The sequence below is a fragment of the Narcine bancroftii genome, chromosome 3 (genome assembly GCF_036971445.1).
Source record: "Narcine bancroftii isolate sNarBan1 chromosome 3, sNarBan1.hap1, whole genome shotgun sequence".
NCBI classification, from domain to species: Eukaryota; Metazoa; Chordata; class Chondrichthyes; order Torpediniformes; family Narcinidae; genus Narcine; species Narcine bancroftii.
Window position 1 is genome coordinate 370,435,391 of NC_091471.1, and position 19,246 is coordinate 370,454,636.

Genomic DNA, 19,246 nt, shown 5'->3' on the forward strand with positions numbered 1-19,246 from the left:
ATATTCAAATCTGGAATTACAATCTGGCACTAATCAATCATCTCAATTAAGCAGTTTTCACCTCTATAATTTTATTGCGAAGTCAAAGAGATGTAATTTTCCTGGAAGAAACACAAAGCGAAAGGTGTCAGTGGGGGAGGGAGTGGAGTTTAACGAAAGCCAGAGAAGTTGATATTAATGCCATCTGATTGGAGGGTGCCCAATCGAAAGATGAGGTGTTGTTCCTCCAATTTGCTGGTAGTCTCAGACTGGCAGTGTATGAGACCATAGGCAGACAGGTAAGGAAGGGAATGGGATGGAGGATTGAAAATGGTGGCCACTGGGAGATCCATGTTGTTGCGGCCAACAGAGCTGAGATGCTCATCAAAGCGATCTCCAAGCAGGATGCAGTAGAAATGTTGCTTCACTTGGAAGGATTGTTCGGGGCCCTGAATGGTGTTGAGAGAGGAGTGTGGATGCAAGTTGAGCATCTCCTGCAGTCACAGGGGTAGGTCCCATGGGGGTGATTGGTGGGGAGAAAAGAGTGGACAAGGGAGTCACAGAGGGAGCTGTCCCTGCAGGAGCCGGAGAGGGGAAGATGTGTCTAGTGGTGCGATCATGCAATAGGTAGTGGAGATCTGGCATGAAACTCCTCATCCTGGTGCAGATGGAGGAAATGAGAGAAAGGAATGGAATCCTTACAGGGGACAGTTGGAAGAGGTGTAGTCGAAGTAGTGTGGGAGTTGGTGGGTTTGTAGAAGATGTCTATCGAGAGTTTGTCTCCCAATATGGAGACAGAGAGATCGAGGAAAGGGAGAGTGTTGCTACATATGGACTAAGGGAATTTGAGGTCAGGGTAGAAACTGACAGCAAATTGGATGAAGTCAATGAGCTCATCATGGGTACATGAGGCAGCACCAAAGCAGCCATCGATGTAGTGGAGAGTTGAGGGGCCTTACCTGTGTAGGCTTGTAGCATGGATTTTTTTTCTTTACAGCTTTGCCCTTTCATTTCTTTTTGTTCCACTTACTAACTCAGAAAAGCCATTATCCAAATTTAGGCAGGCATAGATGGTACCCACAGATACCCCTTTAACCTGGAGAAAGTGTGATGAGTCAAAGCATAAATTTTGAGGGAAACTTTGAGGCCTTCAGTATTGGGGATTGAGGGTGCATAGGGACTGGATATTCATGGCAAATATGAGGCAATCGAGTTCAGAGAACAGAAAGTTGTTGAAGTGATGGAGGATATGTGAAATGTCCTGGGTGTAGGTGGGGAGGGGCTGGACCAGGTCATTATGGGGGATGGATAGGGATTAGATATTACTGACCAAGTCACATAAAATAAAGGAGTTTAAAGGGATCAAAAAACAGTTAATATAGAAGGGAAATCAATCCAAAACACATGAAAATGTTATCCGATAATTACCCTTCATGAAACTGGATTAGTTCAATGTTAAAATTTGTTTTGTTTTTAATTCCTCTAATTCCTTTACAGCCTTCAAATATAGGTGGTCAATACTTAGAAATGATTCAATAGGAGGTTACTTTTTAAACCAGTAAAACGAATTGCCTATCATTATTAGTTCATCAAAGATGAGGTTATCTGCCCAATGACAGACCTACATAAAGAAGCACGAGGAAGCCACTTTAGAGCCAGGTTCTGATTTCTCCCCATTGTAGTTAATGGTTGAGGTGTGAAATGAAAAGTTCTATCCATCCCACTCACAGGTTAAAATACGAACGAGAAAATAGTACTTAGAAAAAAACCCACAAAAATGCTGAAGGAACTCAGCAGGTCTCATCATGTTCATAGGCCCAACAATTCGGCCTGAGCCCTTTTCAAAGTATGAGCAAAAACTTGACAGGCATTTGAATAAAAGGGCTGGTGAACAAAGGACGAGGAGTACAGGCCAACAGAAAAAAGGTGATAATGTGTAGGACAGGAGAGGAAAGGTGAGAATTGATCAGGGGAGACAGGCTCTGTGAATGCAGAACTGGAGGAAAGGAGAATAGGGATAGGGGGAAAGGGAGAGATGAGGGGAGGTGAGGCTAATCAAAATTGGAGGTCGATGTTAATGCCATCCGGTTGGAGAGTCCCCAGATAGAATATGAGGTGTGTTCTTTCAATTTGCGGGTGTTCTGAATCGGGCAGTACATGAATCCATAGGCAGAGAATTGAAATTGGTGACTCCTGGTATATCCCCTCTATTGACATGAGACAATGTTTCAGCAGATAGAGACAGAGGACAACCTTGGACGACTGATGTTGTGAGCTGCTCCACACATACAATGGTGGAAGATGGAAATTACCCATGCACTTATTGGGTGGGGTAACTCTTGTCACAATTAAGGTCTGGAACTGATCAATTCCACATGCAGAACAATGAAGCCCCAGCAAAGACTCATGTCCCAAGCTCTCGTACTCTATTGAGTTTGGAAATGGCAAAAGGGTAAGAAAAATAAGAGTGAAAAGTGTTGTATTAATTTTTTCCCTTTCACAGCCTGGTTTCATCACAAAGCTCTGTCATACAGTAAAACCATGTTATCTGGAATTAAAGCAACTGACAAACTCAAGCAACCAGCAAAAAACCATCGAACGAAATAAATAAAAAACAATTAAAATAAGTAAGAAGAATAAATAAAAAGTTAAATACGCAAGTTTAAAATGGTAAAAGTCAATGTTCTCTGAAGTAACACATGAACCTTTGGTGAAGATGGTGAAGTATCCAGCCAGCGGAGAGTCTCACTCACAGCAGCTGCGTTGGAATAAAATGACGTCACCCAGGATGAAGAGTTGTTTGATGCCGTTGGGGCAACTCTCTTAAAGGGTCACCTTATCCCTGCTTAGTAAACATCTTTATTAGTAGAGTATATTAGTCAGGCTTTATCAGCAAATGGGGAGGGGGTTTACCTATGATGCCAACATAACATGGTTAGGGTGGTGGTTAGTGCATTGCTGTTACAACACCAGTGACAGGAGTTTGAATTGAAATAGAAACGTTATAAGACTTTTGTCTTTCAAACGGTTTATTCTTGATGCTGGTGTATTAGTCAGGCATTTTAAGAGCGAGTCTCAAGCCAACCAGAAAACTTGCTTCTCTGACATCTACCAATCCCCATAGGTGCTGGATTTCAGGGGTTTTACTGTAATTCTTTCTTTGGCTTGGCTTCGCGGACGAAGATTTATGGAGGGGGTAAAAGTCCACGTCAGTTGCAGGCTCGTTTGTGGCTGACAAGTCCGATGCGGGACAGGCAGACACGGTTGCAGCGGTTGCAGGGGAAAATTGGTTGGTTGGGGTTGGGTGTTGGGTTTTTCCTCCTTTGCCTTTTGTCAGTGAGGTGGGCTCTGCGGTCTTCTTCAAAGGAGGTTGCTGCCCGCCAAACTGTGAGGCGCCAAGATGCACAGTTTGAGGCGATATCAGCCCACTGGCGGTGGTCAATGTGGCAGGCACCAAGAGATTTCTTTAGGCAGTCCTTGTACCTTTTCTTTGGTGCACCTCTGTCACGGTGGCCAGTGGAGAGCTCACCATATAACACGATCTTGGGAAGGCGATGGTCCTCCATTCTGGAGACGTGACCCACCCAGCGCAGCTGGATCTTCAGCAGCGTGGACTCGATGCTGTCGACCTCTGCCATCTTAAGTACTTCGACGTTAGGGATGAAAGCGCTCCAATGAATGTTGAGGATGGAGCGGAGACAACGCTGGTGGAAGCGTTCTAGGAGCCGTAGGTGATGCCGGTAGAGGACCCATGATTCGGAGCCGAACAGGAGTGTGGGTATGACAACGGCTCTGTATACGCTTATCTTTGTGAGGTTTTTCAGTTGGTTGTTTTTCCAGACTCTTTTGTGTAGTCTTCCAAAGGCGCTATTTGCCTTGGTAATACAATCCTGCTAATCTCCCTCCTACATGTATAGCAGCCCCACAGAAACTCCAGGAGAACTTGACAAAGGATTTTAAGCTGAATGTTGTTCTCACCTCAGGTTCACGTGCAGACACTCCCAATCATACAAAAGCAAACAAAGAAGAAGTGGCTTGAACTTTGATTCCGTAACCCAAGGCATAATCATATTTGTTTACATGAAATTCATTACAACAGTGGTTGGGAATCTCCTACTTTCAGTGATCCTCTCCAGCATTGTGCATGACAACTGGACTACACTGGCTCAATTGGCTTTAAAATGCCAATGGAATATTTGAAGTTCATGAGAGACATTATTATACCCTTGTTACTCTGAACCATCAGCAGTGAAGTCTTCATCTTGAAACATTTGAAAGAAATGCAGACAACCAGCCATAGCTCAGGCCACCGCAGGCAAACACGGAAAATTGGTGCTCATTTCTACCAGCAGGATCCACAATTCCAGTTACACTCTGCTTTCAAACCCCATTCCAAATTAAAACTGAGAAGATTCTGTGCTTCCTTCAGGCAATGGAAATCACCTCAGTAATGTATGAAAAATAAATTATGCCATCTTTTGGTAATCATTGAGTTCAAAATGTTTTTTTTTAAGTAATTAGCTTACCTGATTCTTGAAGAGGTCTCTTTCTTCCAGTGTTAGGGTGTCTGCTTTTGCAATGACAGGGACAATGTTTACCACCTTGCTCAGTCGCCTCATAAATTCTATGTCTAAAGTTCGAAGACTGGGGTGGAAGGGTAAGATTGAGAATAAAGAACTGTGTTAATAAAGCTTTCATCACATGCATCTTTATCTCGCATTTTAAGGAAAATAAAGTAGCCAGTATTCCATTAAAGAATAACGCACATCATTTATATGCATCCACCTCCTAGTGGCCAACCATTTTAATTGCACACACTGTCTATCCCATGGCTTCAGGTTATGTCAAACCAAAGCTACTTGTAAATTGGAGGAACAATACCTTATATTCCGTCTGGGTACTCTCCAACCAGATGGCATTAACATTGACTTCAGTTTCCATTAGACCGTCTCCTGTCTCCCTCTCCCTGTGTCTCTTTTTCCCTCTCCCTGTGTCTCTTTTTCTCCAGCTCTCTGCCCCTTCTCATACCCTCCTACTGGTATGAACCTATGACCTCTTGCTTGTTCACCTGTCCTCCTCCCCCTACCCCTTCCTTCCTCCTCTTCTCCCACCACCCCCACCTTTTTATTCAGGTGCCTGCCTGTCTTTTGCTCAGACCTTGACAAAGAGCCCTGGCCTGAAACATTGTCTACCCCTTGCTTCCTATAGATGCTGAGTGACCTGCTGAGTCTCTCCAGGATTTTTGTTGGCTTCATCTGAGCATCCACAGACCTTTTTGTTTATCTCCACTCAATTATTTAGTCAAGGTTCCACATTTTTCAACTTTCAACATGGGCAGATCTTTCAACATTAGAATTAAGAGGTTTTAGGATACAAAATATTAAGTGTTTCTTCAGAAAATTGATGCCTTCACAAGAATTAACAACAATACTGGATGAGTGCTAATTTCATAGCAAATAATAATGATAAATATCTTGCTCAGGGGACAGATCGTTTTTAAAACATTCTAAAAAGAAATATTCTTAATAACATTAAACTATAGTTTGAGGTTAAATTTTGCACTCAGAAAAACTTAATAACAGATATTCTCTAATTTGACAATAACAATGAGTTTGAAGACTGTGACTGCAAGATGATGACGTCCATCTTATTTTCTTCTGTCATTTCCTGCAATGAGAACAACTGTTTCACTAAAAATGGTTTCCTTTCACCATGGTCATTACAATTAACCTGGGATTTACAAGGAAAGCAACATCTTAAAGTGCAAATAAATGTGGCAATTCCTCATGAATTTAATGAGTCCTGAAAAAGTCAATTTTCCGAGTTGGACATTTTCTTTCTGCATCATAAAACTTGCTCAAACTATAGTCAATACAATTTAGTTCAGATGGTCATCTACCCCGTTGAGAAGGGGAATTTTGATTGGAGAATTTAGGTGCAATTCTATGAATGTAGCTAGGTTCCAAATGGAAACATTAAAATGAGGTAGATTGTGATCGGACAAATTGCCAAAAGACTGAGGAATGAAAAATTTTGGAGTATTAAATTTGGACTCGAGTTCTGCTCCTGGCAGGTTCTTTCACAAGAAACTCCATGCACAAGTTTTAAATTAAAGAAATTGTGGCATCATGTCCCATCAATTGGGCTAAATTTGGATAATGGCTTTTCTGAGTTAGTAAGTGGAACAAAAAGAAATGAAAGGGCAAAGCTGTAAAGAAAAAAAATTCCATTTAGCAGTTAAAAAATGAACGTGTTTCAATGTGTCCTAAGCAAGGAGACATTATTGGTCATCCAAGGAGTATCTCCGCGCTGAGTTAGTAGATGCAGGATGTGCATCAAATTACCAAGGTAATATAAAGCCTGTATTTTTGAGACTTTTTGCATGATCACACCAAGCAAAAAAGTTGGGACCGCTTCACCAAAAACCACTCTGTCTACAGCTGAATACATAATCTGATCTACCATCTTAGATCTGATTATAATGCTGGAACTGCAGATGCTGGAATCTGGAGCATAAAGGAAACAGCTGGAGGAATCCACAGGCCCAGCAGCATCTGTGGAGTCGAAGGAATGGTTGAAGTTCCAGGGCAAGATCCTGCATCAGAGGAAAAGTATCCGATTTATAGAAGTGTGAGGCAGGTTGGAAGTGGAAACAGTTATGGGAGGAGTGATGGGGAGTTGGAGTCAGGTTGGGGAGGGATGTGGACAAATAGTTTTGCCTGGAAATGTAGGATAGTTTTTTTCTGACAAATAACAGTATTCACTCCAAGGCTGGAAAGATGTTAACACTTTTAAATTTTAAATTTAAATTCCATGTGGAATATTTTGAAGGATGGAGAATGCTTAATAATAAGCCTGGTTTTGAATCACAGTTGTTGAGTGAATAGAATGGACTGAGCAGATTTTATTTCAGGCCAAAACAGTTCCCATTTCTAACATGGCAGGAAAACAACTAACAAATCTTTGAAATTGTTTCTTCAAAATAATTGAAGCCAAAAAGTAAAAAATGATAAGAATATACAGTAAAACCCCAGTATCAAGCACCAATTGGGATTGGTAGATGCCGGATAAGTGTATTTTCAGGTTACTTGAGATTATGTGATTGGTGATGGGTGCTAGGGCAGGCCAATTTTAAACTTCCGTACTTTTTACCTATTTATTTTCAACAATTTTATTTTTGCCAGATGCTTGAGGCTGCCAGTTGCTTGAATTCCAGAAAATAAGGATTTTACTGTATTTTTAAAAATCCTATTACATAACTGAATACAGTCAAAAGTGGAGATTGGATATTTGTGTGATTACTTATCCTGGTTTTGCCAGGTTTACCATTTGAAATTCATTCTGACATAGCTCATGCACTGTCGCAGGAATCGAATAATGCTTTATCCTTTTCTCCCCCTCCCTTAAAGAAATCTCAGGGTAGCTGCTAAAAAGAATTTGCCTTCCAGCCCACTGAGTGAACTTCCTGTATATACCACCTACAAGCCAAGGAAAAGAATTGCTGAACAACTCAAACAATAGACTTTCGATAGTTGGAACAAAGCTGAGAGCCATGCAGTTTTAAAAGGAAAAGTGAAGGCCTTGCGTTACCCTTTGAGCACAGCAACATCACAAAATACATCAATAGCTCTCAGAATTACACATGGAACGTTCAGTACCACACTTAGCTCTGGGACTGGAAAAACTGACCGTCATTTTCCATTCAACGGAAGTTGTACTCCCTTGGATTTCCTAACATTATCCTAAGAGTTTAATAAGGGTCAATAGACAGCTGTCCACTCCTGATATCCAGCCCAAAATGAAACCAAAGTTAATGAAAAACAACCATTATTTAGCACAACAGACAAGTTGGATCCTCATCCATCTAATAAGTGTTCTGAATTTGTTAAGTGGATTAAGTGCCAACTTTGGATTCTAATTCTGAACTTCCTTTAAGATAGATTTGTTTTGAAAGGCTAAGTTTTAAATAAATTGACAATGAACGAGATCAAAGAGCTTCTTGGGATATTTTCTTTGCTGCATATTTCATGAAGACTCCCTGACAGTTCCTCAGATCCCTCCCCTTTTAATCATATCTCATAGTTTCGTATTGCACATTGATATGAAACTAGACAACATTCCAGGAAAGTATTGAAAGAGAAAAGAAGGTTGAAAAATGGCCTGAGGTTAGATTCCACATATGAAAATTCCATATAGACCAGTTAAACATGAAGTGTTGAACAGAAGTAAAATACATATCAAAGAAGCCTTGAATATATTATCTCATTTTTGGTGACCAACATTAAAGACATTTTAAACTCTTGGAGGAAGAACACACAGAAAAATAAAATCAGGGAATGGAGCCAGAGTCTGAGAGAGCTGAATATTTAGCTATGGAGGAGCTGACTTTATACAAATAAATAAGAAGGGAAATGATATAGAAAAAGCAAAAACAAATGATTAAATTATGTTTTGGCGAGAGATGGATGAAGGCCAGAAGAAAAGACGAATAAGCAAGAATCAGGGAATTGTTTTTATTGATGGAAGAAATGGACTTATCAAAGTGAAACCTCAAATTTATTTTGAGATTCAACAGTGCACTACACAATGATGGAGCTTTCAGATCATTTTGGACAGATGAATGGAGATTAGTTGAAATTTACAATAAACCTTCAGATTTATTCAATTTTGGATATTTAATAGGTGTTTGGAATTCCGTAGACTTGCCAAGTAATTTTGTTTTTTTAGGAATATGATGATTTATTGGGATATGAAAGACTTCACTTTGTTGAGCACAATAAAGAGAAAAATCTTGTAAACTTGGGAATGACTGAAATCAGTGGATTCATTTTCCAAAGGCTATATATGAGGCTCCTTTTTACCACAACAAATTATGAAGTAGTGGTGGCTGATAACCTCTATTGTTGGTGCATTTAAATTCATGGATCTCTGAGGACTGCACTAATGGCATCTTGGGCCACTGTAGATCAAGAGGAATGCAGACATAAAACAAGGCTGAGATTTTTTTTTTAAAAAGGCAATTATATAATAAGGTGCCAATGGTACTCAGCGCTGGTTAAAAAAAAACAGAAATAGGAGAGCTTTGTGTAAGCTCAAGGCCATGGTCACAAACAGTAGCATGAGGGAAGTTGAATAAGTCGTGATAGAACAATCAAAGCAGGATCCAGCAATAGCTTGTCTTAATGTTTTAGCAGGTGACCAGAGGGAAATTCATCAATCTCAACGGTGATCCAGATATTTAACCTGGAACTGATTTTGAGGCCAAATATGACACCTAGGTTGAAATCACTATGTGAAAGACCAGGGCTTATGACAGCGATCAGAAAAATAGATTTTTTTTCCCATTACTTGAGTTGGAGGAAATTCCCACAATTATAGTTTCGAGAGTTAAACATCTTTTCAATTGGCCCAATGTTAGAGATTTTGACAAAAGATTAAGACCCTCTACCAGGACAGTACATACTAGAGTTATGAAATAATTACACCAGAAATTCATTCCATTTTAGAGGGAGACTAATGTACTTTTCTTAAACATTTACTCAACCTGATTTTGAGATCTTCTGTACAACAAATGTTATCAAAATATGTTTATCCTTTATTTTCTGATAATTCCTCAGGAGGAATATAATCTCCCTACAAATTTCTTCTGATTAATGCTCAGTGTATTCTTGAACGCCAACTATTTGCCACTGATGTTTTCCATTGCTGTATGTTATTACATCTACTATATTATATAGGACGAGGAACTATTTGATAAATATAGAAGTTCCAAACACTATCTGGATAATGATATAAACCTGTAATCCACTATTTCAGCATTAATCAATAAAGAATGGAAAAAAAACAGTATCTGAAGATGCAAATGAGGAATTTAGTGATGAGCCAAACTGGGATGTGTGGAAGTGAGAACAGAGAGACAGGGTGTACGTATCCTGAGGAGAAAAGTCTTGATAAACCATTTGTTCTTAAACTGTGAAATGAATCATAACAAATTCTCTGTGAGGAAATGAAGATGATAGAGCTAAAACAGTCTTAAATCACAGATTGAAAAATAAGACTGATGCTGTAATTTGAAATACTAACTAGTTTGGAAGAGGATCCCAAGGGGATCATTATCCTGTTTTTCTCTTTAAGATGGGGACTGAATCAGCTTGAATTTCCACAGGGTTTTCCATGTCTGTTTGTCTCCCTGTGATATTCAACCCATTGCAGAGTACAAATGGAAAATTGCAGGTGGAAAGCTTAGGCTGGGAGTTCAATCATTCTACAGTCTGGGACTAAGTTGTTTTAGCTAAAAAGGACATCTGAAACAATTACAAGTCATCTCCTAGTTAAAATACGTTCTGGTGGAATGGAGTCAGGAACCAATAACTAACAAAGTAGAAAAAAGGAAGATTTATAAAGTTGCTGGAATTTTTTTTCGGAAGAAATGCCAAAGTGAAGTGACAAAAGCCAACTTGCTCAGAAATTCAATACAGTAAATCATGTGAAAGAACGCTTACACAGATACATTTAATTCAATGCACAAGCACATGTGGCTATCCAGTTTTGAAAAATCCAGTGGGACAATGGGTGTTCATCCATGACTGCTCAGCCAAATATCACTCCAATTCCATCTATAATTCGTGCAAGGCTATTACAGAGCCAGTGGCCTGGGTTCGCTTCTTCACTGAATAAGGCCTGCACTGGTAAATTCGAGTTGACCTTACCCCATTCGAACTGATCTCTCACTTTAACGCCAATCTCTACACCATGTTTTATTCTGCTGCACTAATGGAAGGATAGATCTGGCATGGCACACAAAGCCAATGTTTTCACTGTCCCTTGGCACGTGGCAACAAATGAAAGCATAAAAGTTGCACATTTAATCAAAGCCTCACAATGCGGATTATTTTTGTGTTTAGCATTGTTGATCCAACCAACTTGGATCTTACACTATATACATTGCGGTCGGATTCCTTTCTTTGACCGACCTACTCAACTGGATTTTTTTCTTGCCTTGGGAAGAGCAGCAGCAAAAGATACAAACATTTGCTGGTGAAGTGCAGAAGATACACATCAAATAATAGTTTGAAGAAGCCATATTTTGCCATCACAAGCAGATGGGAGGGCATATTTCGATCAGGATATCAAGGATCTGCAACTGGCCATGGAAAGATAGAGAGGATGGATGCAAACTTGGCAAGTGATCATTCATGTGGGGAAAGTGTGAGGTCGTACATTTCAATAAGTAGAATCTAAAAACAGACCATTATCTTAATGGACAAAGATTATAGATGAGGTGTTCCAGCATACGAATTCTACAGAGATGGCAAGCAAGTGGTTAGGAAAGGCAAATGCCACATTGGCCTTTATTGCTAGAAATTTGGAATTTATAAACAGTAAAGTATTACACTCATTCAGGATACTGGTGAGAGAACACCTGGAAAATCGCGCACATTTTTAGTTTCCTTATTTAACAAACGATAGATTGGCATTGGAGACATGCAAGAGAGAAAACACTTAGACAACAAAGATTTTGCTTCCTGAACACTGTGTGTATTTTATGGATTTTGGGCTGCTGATCATGAAAATCACAACATTCTTTTTTTTTAGACCTATTTTTGTGATCTCCTGTCATATTTGTAACATGCTTCAACTGGACAAAGCCATGAAATGCAACATGTCGTTGAAAATTCATTTCTGCACTCGCACTTGGACCTCTTCCCTGGTGATCTTGGTGCCGTCAGTGACGAACATGGTGAAAGGTTTCAACAGGACATTGTGACTATGGAAAAGTGGTATTAGGGTGACTGGAATCCGTCAATACTGGCCGACTATTGTTGGACACTGACACAAGAGGCATCAGATGCTGAGTACAAATGAAAATCAATGGCAAAACATTTGTAGGTTAATTGAACTAAAACAATGTGTCAGCATCATTATGCGATTACATATACTAAATTCAATAAAAGTTAATTTAATGTTTCTCCAAATTCCTACTCGATACAGCAAATCTGAAATTATTTTTGTGTTTATCTTGAAGTTGTCTATCATAATCCACCCTTTTTTTTCCAGAAGGCAAACCTGTTGTCCACGGTATTTGGAATATACTTTTTTAAAATATCACTGTTAGGTAGATAGTTGAGGCAAATACTGCTTTTCTAAATAGTTCTTCCCAGTGTGTCTTGCATAATTTCCTCCATTTCCTATTTGAAGAGAGGTGCCACTTCATCAGTAACATACTGATGTATCATTCTAGACTTTTACATTAAAGTGGCAGGACTTCAGTCACAAGACCAATGAATGCAGAACCTAAAGATGTATGTGTTAAAATGTTTATAAAACTCAATTTATGATGATGGTTCCTGTCCCTGAAACCTTGATATATCAGCTTGAAGTTTCAAGTTTTTGTTTTGAGTGGCCAGATTTTCTTTTTCCACAGATTGGAAGCTAGGACATTTGTTCAAGCGTCCAATCCATGCAAAATCATTTGGCAAGATTTTGTGTCATTATATCAAGTTACACCCCATCATTTTATTAGAAGATATTGTCCAGCTGCCAACGTCTGGAGTTCCTCAAGTCTGTTTCAGTTTTCTAAAATATAACAGCATCTGTGCCTTCGGTTTCCTGAAATATATCACCTTTTAGGGTTATAGTAATAGTGAATAACAAGAATACTGCAATTAACTAACATATCTATTTAAACTATGCATTTAGACTCGCCATTCACAGCCTTTTTTAGCTATGGCCCCCTGAGGAACCGGCTGAAAGTTTATACGCCCTATACCCTGTGAAACAGTCAAGTTTTGGGTTCTTCCATACTTTTCTCCTATCGACTACAAAAAAACATAAACATTTGTTACATGAGGTGAAAAGAAACAAGGCTTTTACTGAAATGTGCTGTGGCCTCTGGTAGGATGGAGAGAACAAAGAGATGGTGCATGATAACAATCAGTTTGAGGTCTGCAAGGTGGGACAGAAAACCCCCCAAACAGAAACTGAAGTAAAAGAAAAGATGGGATAAAAGGTGTTTACCTGAAATCATTAAATTCCATACTGAATCCTGATGGCTATAATGTGCCAGTCAGAACGCTTACCCGAAGCATTGACTGTCCTTTTTTGCCCATGATGTTGTCTCGCCTGCTGACACCCCTCCAGCTTCTCATTGTTTGAACAGAGATTAACTGTTAAGTGCTGTGATGAAGTCGTATTCCTTCATTTAATAGAAACCCGTCCATCTACTCTTTTATTACACTTGAAATATTTTGATCAAATCAATTAACCATATAAATTCCAAAAAATGCTCTCCTAGGTTATTGTGATTTCTCCTCATTTATTAACCCAAGCAATCCAGTCTGATAGAGTACGATGCTCAGTACCCATAGTGTGGTCCAACCAGTGCTATCCCTCAGTACACCAGTATTTCATTACCATGCCTATTCTTTGCTCATGCCAGATATCATTTTGTGATCAGGTTTTATCTCATGCCCCCACAATTGATTTCTGTGGGGTGATGGATCTGTTTGCTGATAACTAGAGCAGGTGAAAAGCACGTATTTTGTGTAGAAACCTCGGGCTCTATGCCTGAAATGCACCTGTTGTCAAGTTGGCTAGATGAGCCAGTGGTCGTCTCTTACCAGGCACTGTAATTGTACCGAACATTCCTCTGGAAGTCATCCTTGTGAACAGATATTTGGCTGTAAAATCAGCTTGGGATGGATAGTCTAAATCATCCATTCTTAATGGGGATCCCTTTTCTTCAACTTAAAAACCTCCATGTTTTTTGATGAAGCCTCTGACACATAAGCCCTTTTCTCACTACCGACCTATCTAGGGAATGAGAACTATTTCAGGGCAAGCTGAACCCGGCAGCACTTCTCACCGCACCATTATTTGCAGGTAATCCGGCTACATGGATTTTAGGGGGGGGGGGGGGTGGGGTCCAGCCTCCAGCGGTGACGTTGCGAGTGATGTTTGACGTACAGCGCTCTGACAGCCAGCTGACTGGACAGTGATATTTCACAGCTGTCAGAGGTTTAGATAACATAATCAGATTAATTTGTCAAATGTTTATTGTAGAAATGTTAATGACATCTGTACACTTAACAAAAAATACTTGGGCTGTTTTTTGATGGAAAGTTTTCTAAATACTGATCAATAGTTCACCCTGGGCCGACTCATACAGAGTGGTCAGTGAGTGAATAGCCAGCGTCAGCTGCTCAGAGCCGGTGCCCAAGTGGGGCAGAATGCCAGACATCAGGGTCAGGTGGGTTCTGGCATGAGATGCCACCCCTTCATTGCTGGCGCTTGGAGTCCATCATGGTGGAACAGCCCCTAATTCCTGCAAGCAGGATGCCACCACTGCTGGTTCCCAGGAACGTCTCAGCCAAGCAGCTCCTTATGCCAGGTCCGCTCCCACTCATGCTGCTCCCCCAGGTTCTGTGACTGTTATTCGAAGAGGAACTGGTAGCTGCTTTCAGGAGACTTAAACTGCGGAGGGGAGCTTGATTTATGCTTGGATAGCATGGGAAGGGGCTCAGGCAGCAGAGTGGGGGACTACCAGAGCGTGGCCAACCATGCTGTGAAATTTATCTGCCAGACTGACATAAGCGCGCAGCAGAGTTGAGATCGCCCTGCCTGGTAATTTCTTTTCACACCACGGGATTCCTGCAATTAGACCCTCCAATTTGGAGGGTTAACTCACATGTACTTGGCAGTATGAAAAGGCCTAAAATGTCAGATTGGTTTCTCTACCTGCAGATGGCTTCAGTTTCTATTCAATTTGGGTTTAACACCTCATGACACCCCAACGCATTTGACAAGCAATGTCAAAGTTTGCAAAAGCAGGATATCTAAACTAAAAACCAGAAAATGCTGGAAATACTTACTGGTGAAGCAGCATCTTTGGAATGAAAAGCAAGGTTTTTGTTACCGGTCAGAGACACTTTGTCGTCACCTGAAAAGTTGACTGTTTCACTTTCCACAAATTCTGCATCACCTGCTGAGTATGCCCAGCATTATCTGCTTTTAGCGTAGTGGTTAGTGCAATGCTGTTACAGCACCAGCGATCAGGACCAGGGTTCGAATCCCATGCTGTTCATAAGGAGTTTGTAAGTTCTCCCATGTCTACATGGATTTTTCCCCAGGGGTCTCTGAATTCCTCCCACCCTTCAAATCATCCAGAGGGTTGTGGGTTAATTGGGTGTAATTGGGCAGTGCAGGCTCGTGGGTCAAAAGGGCCTGTTATCGTGCTGTATGTCTAAATTTTAAAAATCAAACAAGCAAAGTTGTCATTTCAAAATTATGCTTTTGCTGCGATGCAGAAAGCAGGCAGCTAAATAACCGTGCCTGCCTGTCCCGCATCGGACTTGTCAGCCACAAACGAGCCTGCAGCTGACGTGGACTTTTACCCCCTCCATAAATTTTCGTCCGCGAAGCCAAGCCAAAGAAATAAGGTAGTTGTTTCCACTGAGGGACATGTAATGGCCAATATAAACTTCCGGAGTTCTACAATTAATTGAGCAAATTTTCTGCTGAGGACACATGGTAGCTTTCTATATCACACCTACTGCCAGGCTCTTGTGTCCTCAAGAGGTAATACACTTGGCTGTCACAAGGAGAATGCGACACAGAGCATCATAACATAACACTTCAGCCAGATCCTCAGTAAGAATTCCCATGCTCATCTCCAAAGTGGTGTTGCACCCACTTGAGGGGGCAGACAAGTGTAGATCTAATCTGAACTATGCCATTAATAACAGCCATAACTGTACTACAATTGTAGTCATATCTCAGACATTTCTGCTTGTCTGCAGAAAGCAACTTGAATCAATAACCTTCTGACTTAACCAACTACTCAATCATTAAATTAGAATGATCTGTTCATTAATGTTGTTTATTATTTACCAAAGCTGCAACATGCTATTATAATTTTCCTCACAGTGAATTCTTCAACAGAGAAGGCTGGGAGACATTCAGAGATAATAATTTTGCTAACAGTTCATCAGGAAATAACAAGATCTTGAAGAAAGAATTGGATAATGGGACTGGAAGGGCTAAGTAATGACTGGCTCTGTTCACCATAATTACAAGACAGTTCACTGGAATAGAGTTTAATTTGTTAGTATGGCCATGAACCAGGGATATCTCCCAAACATACATACAGTAAAACCCCTGACAACCAGCAGACTCAAGCAAATGGCAAAAAAAAAGAAAAAAAAATAATTTTTTTTAAATAAGAATAAAATAATAGGCAAAAAATATGCAAGTTTAAAATTGTAAATGTTCTCTGAGGTAACACATAAACCTTTGGTGAAGATGGGAGCAAATATTCAGCCAGCAGAGAGCCTTGGTCGCGCTTTGCTCGTAACAGCTGTTTGAATAAAGTTGTGTTTGAATAAAATTGCCTCGGATGAAGAGCTGGGTGATGCTGCTCGCCATTGGGGTGACTCTCTTAAAGTGCTTCCTTATCCCTGCTTAGTCAGAAGATTTATCTGTAAACTTTGGGGAGAGAGAGAGAGGGGGTTAAATATCTATAATGCTATTGTTTGTCTTTCGGGCGGCTCTGTGGAGAGGGAGGAACCTGCAGATGTAGCAACGGTTAAAAGTTTTTAAGAATGTGACTTAAAATAAAGTAAAATGTTTTAAGGTTTTTATATTCATGCAGATGAAGTCTGTTCAGTGTAAGTACAGAATGGTATTTTTGACTTTTCAACTGTTTATTCTTAATAGAGGTGCATTAGTTAGGCATGGTAAGAGCAGGTCTCAAGCAACCATAACACACACTTATCTGGCATGTATCAATCCCCGTAGGTGCCTGGATACCAGGTGCTTTTCTGTACTTTGAAAACTATGCATTGAGTCCTGAGCTAAACTCAAGGGCTCTCCTTTTTCCAAAGAAATTAGAAAAATATTATTTTTTGAGCTGCACAATGTAGGCCCGTGAAGATTTTATGAGATTCAGTAAAGCGAGCTTGAGAGTTGAGCCTCAGGGCTGAAACATCTAATTTACTTCCTGGGAATAAACCCTGTCCTATGGACCATATTTCAATTCAAAAGATTTATGAAATGGGTAAAGCCATTATATATTTTTGACACTGAACTGATGTGTTTTTAAACAAGTTCCATCACTGGTATGTACACTCTTTGGAATAAGTTCATTAGTGTCAAAGGAGAACTGGGCCCAGCAGTTTATTTCACCTGCCAGTGCAAATTTCTCAGCAATATTTTCTTAGAACAGTAATGCACATCGTAAAGCAGGAAGCAAGAGATACGTACGAATGGCCAGTCGGAGCAATGAAGTATATACAACAATGTACTCTCGTGTCGGGAATCCGCTTCTTTCTATCAACGGTGAGCTCCTCTTTCAGGTACATCTCATACTGATCGTTAATAAACTCTGTGATGGGTTGCCAGCTAAATGGGAAATTAGAAATGCAAGATGTAATTAAACTGGCCAAGCAGAAACTGAGTTTTCAAAATAACTCTTCAACTTGATTTAAAAGCCAAAATTAAATATAAAGTTCAGATTTGCCTCGAAGTTCCTAAAGGTCATGTTTCTTTGATGAGGTTGTTTTCTCGCTGTTTATTTGTTCCCACAGCGAAGAGTACAGAGCCGTCTGATGGAATAATTTAAGATGGCTTTTAGATTTTGTTCCATTTTAGGAGAAGAGTAAGCTATATTTGTAACCAAATCTTTGTATTTGGGGAAATAATAAAATAGAACCAACTCAAAATAGTAATTTCCTCAAGGGAGAAGATTATAACATTCAGCTTTCTTTCACATAAAATCTCCTCCAAACCGTGTGGAATTTGCTGCAGATTAAACTTTATTTTTTATGCTGTTCATTAACATCCAAGTCCAAGAGGTGACTAATATTTATGGGACTTTGATGAAAAAAATGAGGAAATGGTTAACATATTATTTAAACAAAAAGGAAAATGAGGCCTAATAATAATCTTTGTTCAATCAATATATACTATATCACAGGCTTTTCAGTATCATTTTTAACAGCTTGGGAGAACACAATAATCAAGAACCTCCAAATACATCTGGAGGTAGAAAACACCTCAGAGATGCTCTTGTGAACCTCCTGGCAGTAAGGAATCAGCACAAGACACAGCCATTCAGCTCATTATTCCCACGCCAGCCAAACTGATCCCAATAACCTTTGCATCAATAAAGAAAATCAAAGAGATAAATTCTCATCCTTATGGCTTTTAAATTCAGTACTCACACTTCAAAACTCAATCACTTGTTCTCCAGGATGTTGATCCCAGTGAGATTTCAATTCAACTCATCCCAATAAAACAATTGCCCGACCTCAATAATGACTGCCCCAATAACAAGGCCCCTCACACCACATAGTTGATCTCAAAGATCTTTCTTTCCTTCTAGCAGTTTTCATGTGTTTCAACCGATGATTATTAACTGATGTAAATTGTTAACGGTTATCGCAAGATAAAGTCTACAACTCAGGGGAACACAACCCAGTCCTCATTGAAAGCTCAGCAATGGAGAGAGGGTCAAGAACTTCAAATTCCTGGGTGTCAACATCTCTGAGGGTCTGTCATGGAGCCTTCACATTGAAGGCTCTCCAGTGGCTATATGTTGTGAGATGTCTGAGGAGATTTAGTATGTCACCAAAAAATCATGCAAACTTTTATAGGTGTACCATGGAGAGCATTCTGGCTGGTTGCCTCACTGCCTGGTACAGAGGCGCCAACTCTCAGGACAAGAATAATCTCCAGAGGGTTGTTAACTCAGCCTGCGACATCACAGACACCAGATTTCACTCCATCAAGGATATCTATATGAGGCGGTGTCTTAAAAAAGCAGCCTCTATTCTCAAAGCCCCCACCACTCAGGCCATGCTTTCTTCACTCTGCTATCATCGGGAAAAGGAACAGGAGCCTAAAGACGAGAACTTAGTGGCACAAGGACAGCTTCTTCCCCACTGCCATCAGATTCCTGAATAATCAATGAACCAAAGACACTGCCTGACTTTTCATGACCTATTATTTAATTTTTTTTTTATAATAATGTTGCAAGATGGTTCTAATATGAATGTTTGCGCTGTGACGCTGCGACAAAACACTGAATTTCATGACTTGTTCATGACAATAAATTGTGACTCTGAACTTGGTAGGCACAGGTACTCACCAATTCTCATTGTTTATTTGATCACCAAATCCTGGGGTATCAATTACAGTTAGTTTCATTCGGACCCCCTTTTCTTCTATATCTGCAATAAAAGATATTGGCTTGAATTGGATTAAATCAGGT

The 19,246-nt window shown here is 40.0% G+C and overlaps 1 protein-coding gene across 12 annotated transcripts in view; it reads right to left on the minus strand.

Annotated features, from left to right (window-relative positions):
- Positions 1 to 19,246, minus strand: part of LOC138759600 (septin-9-like) — a 234,000-nt gene that overhangs the window by 14,617 nt on the left and 200,137 nt on the right. For all 12 annotated transcript variants that reach the window (XM_069930297.1, XM_069930298.1, XM_069930304.1 and 9 more), the window contains 3 exons: positions 19,124 to 19,205; positions 17,239 to 17,376; positions 4,506 to 4,623 (listed from right to left, as the gene is read on the minus strand). In XM_069930297.1, the coding sequence (XP_069786398.1) occupies positions 4,506 to 4,623; positions 17,239 to 17,376; positions 19,124 to 19,205 (338 nt within the window). The remainder of the gene's footprint in view (positions 1 to 4,505; positions 4,624 to 17,238; positions 17,377 to 19,123; positions 19,206 to 19,246) is intronic.